General features: G+C 39.1%; 1 protein-coding gene across 1 annotated transcript; it reads right to left on the bottom strand.

The window, feature by feature from the left end:
* Positions 1-5542: 5542 nt before the first annotated feature.
* LOC135171997 (ribosome biogenesis protein BRX1 homolog) lies at positions 5543-7691 on the bottom strand. Its single transcript, XM_064138390.1, has 3 exons — positions 7478-7691; positions 6744-7020; positions 5543-6562 (listed from the first exon to the last, which is right to left on the bottom strand). The coding sequence occupies exons 1-3, from the start codon at positions 7595-7597 to the stop codon at positions 6078-6080; spliced, it is 882 nt and encodes a 293-aa protein (XP_063994460.1). The 5' UTR covers positions 7598-7691; the 3' UTR covers positions 5543-6077.
* Positions 7692-8092: the final 401 nt, after the last annotated feature.

Below are 8092 nucleotides of genomic sequence, written 5' to 3'. Positions count from 1 at the left end.
GGCTTGGGGTAGCTCCCATTCCTGTCCCCCTGGCTCTGAACTCCTAGAAGCTCTTGCGAACTCCAATCTCTTACCCGTGAACGATGGCTCTCTCACCCGAATCACTCCCCCCAACTCGCCCCCCTCATGCCTTGACCTCACTCTATCATCCCCCAATATAGCTCTCCAATCTTCTTGGCATGTTCTTAAAGACCACATGGGTAGCGACCACTACCCCATTGCCACTCTTCTGAACGTTCCTCCCGACAAATTCAAACGTTTTTCCTACAAAATCAACCACTCCAAGGTAGATTAGGATGCCTTCCAAGACTACCGTGAAGCTAATGAAAACCTCATTAACAATACTCCAAATTCCATGTCCCCCAACTCAAATACGAATCCTTAAATGACGTCATTATGTTAGCAATCCAAGTCTCGTCTCCAAAACCCAAGGACTCGTCTAAATACTTCAACAAAAGTAACCGCAGATCCTCTCCCCCAGCTCCCTGGTGGAACGAAAACTGCTCACATGCCGTCACCCTCAGAAGGAAGGACACATCCCTTTTCAGAAAAGCCATTTGTCTAGACCACTACATTGCGATGAAAAACCAATCTGCCCTTACCAAACTCACCCTCAGAAAAGAAAAATTAAAAGGCTGGTCCACATTTTGTGAATCCCTAAGTAGAGACACCCCCATTAACCTAGTCTGGCAAAAAATCAAGTAGTTCAAAAACCGCAAGGCATACACCTCCACAAATTTTCCTCATCAAGACAATGAATCTGCCGATCAAATGCGGCATTTCATCTTCGACTTCTGTCCCAAACTCCCGCCCAACTACATCCCCCTCCCCCCCGCCCCCCCTCCAAAGCAACACCTTTCTTCAAAAAGAGTTCAGCCCACATGAACTCAAACATGCTCTCTCCGCTACTAAAAACACCTCTTTTCCAGGCCTGGATAAAATCGACTATTTTCTTTTGTAAAAAATCCCTAACTCCTACAAAAACTGTCTTCTAGACATCTTCAACTCCCTCCTTAACTCCGGCCAATTTCCAGATTCTTGGACAAAATTGTTAGTATTCCTTCTCCCCAAAAATACCCCGGGCAAATTTCGTTCCATATCCCTTGCTTCCTGCACCGTGAAACTTCTCGGAAAATTAATAGCCAACCGCCTCATGTGGTGGCTAGAAACTGAACAAGTTCTGCCCAATAATCACTTCGGTTTCAGAAAACTCCGATCCTGCGCTGACAACCTCTCTATCTTAAGCACCGAAATCCTTACAGTTTTCGCATCCAACCAATTCACTGCATGTGTCTTCATCGACATAAAGGGAGCATTTGACAACGTCAACCCCCTCACTTTATACAATGACCTAGCCTGTATAGGAATACCCCAAAAATTAGCTGACTTCGTCTACTTCCTACTAGCTTTCCGCCAACTCTACTTCGTGACACAAGGTGAGCTCAACGGCCCCTACCCTATTTAACATTTATACTTCTTTCCTACCCCAACTTCACCAGTTCCAGGCTGAATCTATCGCCTTCGCCGACGACCTCGTAATCTTTTCTCGCAACTCCAACCTCTCCTCTTGTTTGGAATCTGTAGAAGAAGCAACCAATTCCATAGCCAATCATCAATCTGCCAGAAACCTTGAAATCTCCCCTGAAAAATCTCACCTAATCATCTTTTCTAAAAAACACTTCATCCCTTCCGACCACCACATCTCTATCAACGACACTCTCATTCAAGCCAAAGAAACCACCAAATTTCTTGGGGTCACCTTGGATTTCCGGTTCTCCTTCTCCCCTCACATCTCAGCCTTAACCAGTAAATGTACCAAAGTTATTTCACTCATCAAATCCCTCAGAAAAACCTGGTATCGGGCACACCCCAATAATCTCATCACCTTCTACAGAGGTCTAATTCGGAGCTCCATAGAATATGACAGTCACATTCTTCGGTACTCAAACTTCTCTCACTTCGACAAACTCAACAAGCTTCAATACAAAGCCCTCCGTTTTGCTATTGGTCTTAGAAATTCTACCCCCACGAACGTTATCCTTGCTGAAGCTGCTGAACCCCCTCTAAATCTACGTCATTTCCCAACTTTCGAATAGGTATATGGCTAAATGTTTCTCCCAATCACTCCATCCTGCTCTCGACATGCTCGCCTCCCTACACTCGATTCTTTCTAGGAAAAACTCCAACATCCATAACATAAAAACTGATTTCCCCATTTACCGCTCGTACACCAAACTCTTACAGCACAAGCACCGAATTCACTCCCACTCCCTAGCTAACCCTTACCAATTTCCGTTCTCTCTCATCAATTCCCCGCCTCTAATCAACACTTCCATTGGCCATTCTTTAAAGAATGCCAAAAACATAACTACCACCCTGTCTGATGAGTTATCTAAGAACAATTTTGACCTCCACACTCAAATTTACACTGATGGGTCGAAAACACGTGAGGGCTCCTATGTGGCCTTTGCAGTCGTTGTCCCCTCTAAAGATACCGTCATCAAACACAAGATAACTTCTTATGCCTCGATTTTTACAGCGAAAGCCCTAGCCTTATTAACTTCCCTCCAAACCATTGATTCCCTTAAAATCGAATGCTCCGTTATCCTCTCAGACTCCCTCAGCGTTCTGACAGCCCTATCCCATCTTTCAAACCAAAAATCTTCCTCTCACATAGTCTATGAAATCCTCAAACTCTACTCAAATCTCTCCCTCAATGGATACCACATCTCTCTCATCTGGATTCCCTCCCACGCGGGAATCCCAGGCAATGAATTAGCTGATCGTCACGCCAAAGAGGCCACTACCAACGGCATCTTTCATAACACCTGCATCCCCCACTCTGACTTCAGAGAATCTTTCTCGAGGAGCCTGAAAGCCAAAACCGCCAAACTCCTCAGAACCCAAAGCATCCGTAAAGGCTCCCTCTACTTTAAACACTTCTACAAAGGTTTTCACCCACCCCCCTGGTTCCACTCCTTAGGTATTGACAGACCCCAAATCTCCTCAATCTCTAGAATGAGATCCAACCATTTCAACCTCAACGACAGCCTCTTCCGCAAAAATATAGTCAACTCTCCACTCTGTAAATGTCACCTTCCCGAAACCCTATCACATATTTTCTGGTTCTGAACACACCCCCTTTGTGAAAGCCCTGAAAAAGTTAAAAATTTCCTCATTCAACATCCTAAAGCTCATCTCTCACCCAAGCACCAAAGTTGCCTTCCTCATTCACAACTACTTAAAATCTATCCACAAATCAGTCTAACCATTGTATCTGAAATGGGTAGAAAGAAATGCCATCGGTCTCTTCGAAGTAATCTTTCATCAGCAAAGACAATTCAGCAAATTAATCGCAGGGAGGTTAATCAGCATTGGGAAAGGTTACTCAGATGTGACTATTCTAAAGTGCCAATTGTTTACTCTATCAGTATTTTTAATAGTTCAATCATTGAGAGAGGTCGAAGACATTTAGATGAATCAATGGAGAAAACTTGTCTCCCAGAAAATTTGAGTTTATTAGTTTTTTACATCTCTTGGCAAAGTTTCTCATCCCTAAGATCTTGTGACAATGCTCTCCACGCTCATTGTACTGCTATTCTCATTAACCATTTGTTGAATTTCAAGTATGCAACGATCCTACATACACCACGAGACTATGGGAAAGTTATCTGGAAATTTTCTCGATTTATGGAAAAGATTCAGCGCCTCGAAGAGATGAAGACAACGCCAACAACACCACGTGCATCAGCGATACAGCAGTTTGTCGAGTGGTTGCAAAGTCATGGAGCGAAAATTGAAGGTGTCAGCATCACTGAATTTGCAGGCTTCGCAGGACCTTGGGATCAGAGCTGACAAAGATTATCATGCGAATGAACTGGTATGGGAGATTCCTAGAGAAGTCATTTTTAGTATTGAGACTGCTGCTCCAGAACTATCTTCCATCATGAATGACCAATTAATCAAAACATGCCACAAGTCGCCCTGGCTATTGCTCTCCTGGTAGAAAAGCACAAGGATAGTTCGAAGTGGAAACCTTATCAGGACATATACTTTTAGGAATACATTAAGATTAATTATTGTATTGTTACTGTAAACTAACTTTTATGAAACAAGTGGCAATGTATTTTGATCTCTCTTTAATCAGAAAATAGATTCTTTTTTATTCAGGGCCAGACGATGATAGAGTGAATTATTGCAATTATTTGTCTTCAATGGTTGTTTTCCATTCGCCTGAATAAGAAAGGACAATTTTTATTTGATCGATAATTAATTAAATTACGATTGAAGAATGATAAATTGTCAGCTTTTGTACTTCTTAGTTATTGTTATATTTTTCGTATCAATTGAGTGCAGCTATTTTTTATACAAAAAATTAATCATTTGAAAAATTAAAAAATTATTTCAGTTCAAATTACAATCGTTGAAATGTCACTGGAGTTGAAAAAAAATTGTCTATATGAAATATATTGAAAAAATTTAGAGTTCTCACTGGTATTTAGACGATTGTAAAAATTAGTATAAAAAATGTTGATGATAAAAAAAACATCTTCCATCTTTCATTGTAATTCGACGATAATCGATGGCAGAAGTACATGAAAATGAAAATGTGAATGAGCACCGAGACGAATATTATTAACAGTAATGGGTAATGATTTAAAAAAATAAGTGAATTACATTTATAAGAAAAAAAAGTTTATGAAAATATATATTTATCTATGTCTTCTGTGAAGATAGAAAATAGTACTCTCTCACTCTATATTGATGATATCGAAATTGAATTAAAAAACTGGACAGAGATGCAAATAAAAGTGTAATTTAGAGTCGAAAGAAAAAGAAATATTTTGAAAAATCACAATCTCGAATTGTATACATGAGACGATCTAATAGTGCAGTCAGACTTTATTGAAAAGGAATAAGAAACTATGTAAATAATGATGTTTAACGACCATGAAACATTGTTCAAGTTCCAATTCACCTTTTTTTTCTATCATAAGAAACTTTGGTTTTTGATTATCTCAACGTGGAAAAGAAAGTAATACATTTGTGTTTCCTTTTTTTAAGAAGCATCCAACGATAGTAAACCACTTGCGTTAATTTTTTTTTTTTTTTTAGGCTTACCTGAGTGTATTTTTTATTATATATTTTGTGAGAGTGTAATGCCATTTCGATAAAAGGAAACTGGGCAGAAGTTGTCCCTGGAGTAATTAACAAATTGGCTGAAACTAAATACACCGAAAAATTTAAAAATTTCAATTTCATTCACTTCATATTTTTCCTCATATCCTGGAACTGCCATATCAAAGAATTGAGCTTGATCATAAAGTATTAATGAAAAAGCAAAAGTTTTAATGAAACGGAGAAACTTAAATTCAAACAGAATATTGACGGAAAATTCGTGAATAACAAAAAAATCTACCTGTATATTATATCATCGTAAATGAAACGAAGCGAGGATCAAAGTAATTGATTTAATGAGTAAATGAAAATAATTGAAGTGACGGAGAGGTAATGAGAATGGAGCAAAATGATATATCATTAATTTAGAGGTTTAAAAGTATAATAGAATTCAGTATATGTACAGTATTTGTAAAACATGTTTATAATTTGTATGGAAAAATAAATAATTGATATAAAATCATCCTTGTATTGTAATTTTCATTACAATGCAGAAGGAAATCACCCGTCCGCTATCTATATATGAAACTTTCTGTCGCCGCCGGCCGCCAGAATCGACGGTGGCGCCTCCCACCGCCGGGATCATTACTAATATTGACGTGAACTTCTACTAAGTCGATTCCTCGTTGACCGAAACCGTCGACAAGTACCTCGGGACGCCATGCGTGACGCTGTGTGCCGTTGGCTACTCATTAATGACAATTAACTATGTCATTTAGACAGGTCGTTTGACAGTCGTTAGTCGGTGATTGTCAGACTACTTTTATCGTTTGTGATTGTCAGACTCCAACAAACGAATCCTACACCCAAAAATTGAAAAAAACTATTTGGGGACATAAAAATGGCGTTGAGTGGCGCGTCCGGGGATTGCCCCGGAGTGGGGCCTTCACCAATGGTTCTCATTTAAATATGTCATCCAATGGATTAAACGCATACGAGACCTCAGGCTTGTGCGCCTTCTGTGCCGTCTTCTGCTCGAGTCTATTTATATACTTTCCACCAGCTTTCTTATTGACGGCTTGACGATACTTCGCTGGAGAGATGTAAAAGTAGTTGTCCCAGAGGGTTTCTCCCCCGAAACTCCCGGCGAATATTTTCACTGGATTTAAAATAAATCTGGGACCTATTTCTGCTAATCCTCCATCTTCAGTCAGGATCTGGTAGTTTCTGAAGTATATCCTGTTGTCCAGGACGCTGAATGTGTAGATGTGGTCGAAGAAGGGCTTGCTTTTGGGGTGGTGGTTGGGCACACCAAATATCTGGGTGAACAACTCTCGCAGGAGGGCGTAGTGAGGATTTTTTGAAAAGTTCTCATCGAAGGAGAGAATTGGACGTGATCCCTTTAGGCAATTGCCTGTCACTTTCATTTCTCCCATTGTGTAAACTGTGAAAATTGATAGTTTAAATAAATTTGAACGTTTCAAAAAGTTAATGAATTAAAATGAGAAAATGAAAAAAAAAAAAGCAAAAAATCAAAACCTCATTGGAAAATAGAAATTCAAAGATTAGGACAGAAGTAGGAAATAAATTTGAAAAGACAATATGGAATTGCCAGATTAACTTACTATTCTCAACCAAAAATTTGGCAGAGGGACCACTTTTGACATTTGAAAACCACATGTAGAGATCTCTCTTCCTCCTCCCTTCGAATAAAACCGCCTTGTTACAATTTTTGGCTTCGCAAATCTCGTTCACCACCTGGAGGTTCTTCTGCCTTTCCATTTTAGCTTCTGTTCGATGATGAGGCATGAGTGACTTCAAATCCTCCATCAAGTGACGGTCTCGATGATTTATCCCTCTGGACGCGAAGACCAAGACCCTTTGTCGGTTCGTCCATTTTTCCTGGAAGTAAAGAGGTGGATGAAACAGAGTGACCTTAGTTCGCTCAGCGTTATCTGCTGAATGAACCACGGAATTTGAATACATCAGATCTCAGTTTTGAGTTTTTGAAATAAAAAAATTTGTTTTCATTTCAATGATATTTTCATTCCACTGGTGTCGAGTTATAAACGATTGACAATTATCCGTTTCTCTTGCTGTATCTATCAGGAGTATGGAAGAAAGTCAACAGTTTGGATTTTATATCAGGACAACGCACTTGCATCATAAGCTCTACAATAAATTGTATGATTACATAGAAATCCTATACACTCGTCTGTTGTTTTTGTTGCATTATTAATGAATGTTCCATCGATCTCTCAAGAGATGAATTTAGATCGAACAAAAAAACTCAATTCCAATCTTTTCTTCTTCTGAATAATATTCCAATAATGACATCGAAATGACATGAACAACCAACCCTTTTAACTGGTGGCTCATCTGACGACCTCTTAGCAGGAAGGACTTCTCCCTCGTCCTTAGGTATTCCTTGCTTCACATTTTCCATTTCCCTTTTCCGTTTCAGTGACTTGTTTGTCATTTTTCAATGAAAAAAAATACTCAACACTTCTAACACAATACGATTGATGTTCTGCACGTGGAGGACTTAGGATTTAGGTTAGGTTTAGGTGAACGCCTGGCGGGGAGAAAATGGCGACATGCAGACCCTAGGGTCCCCACAGTGTTAGAGAAAAATGGAGGCGGGAAAGAATAAAACTAGAGTATGAAATTAACAAATTCTTTCTTACCTTTTAATCAAGATCTAAAATACAATATTTGAAAAAACGATGACTAGCACGCATTCGTAAATCCCTTTGTCATCTTACAAAAGTACTAAATCAATACAATATTTTGTTTTTCTATTCAATATTGTAAACGCTAAGCACCGTACGAATGTAAATAGCAATTTCATTTCGTCGTTTTTTTTTTAAGGGAATAAATGTAACAATTGTGATGGCTATTTCGTTGATTTTTATGCTTATTATTTCCAAACGGTTTCTTCAAATTCAGTCGATGAATTATTACATTTAAAACT

Source organism: Diachasmimorpha longicaudata, unplaced genomic scaffold (genome assembly GCF_034640455.1).
Source record: "Diachasmimorpha longicaudata isolate KC_UGA_2023 unplaced genomic scaffold, iyDiaLong2 ctg00000134.1, whole genome shotgun sequence".
In the NCBI taxonomy this organism is placed as follows: Eukaryota; Metazoa; Arthropoda; class Insecta; order Hymenoptera; family Braconidae; genus Diachasmimorpha; species Diachasmimorpha longicaudata.
This window is presented reverse-complemented; position numbering and strand designations above follow the sequence as displayed.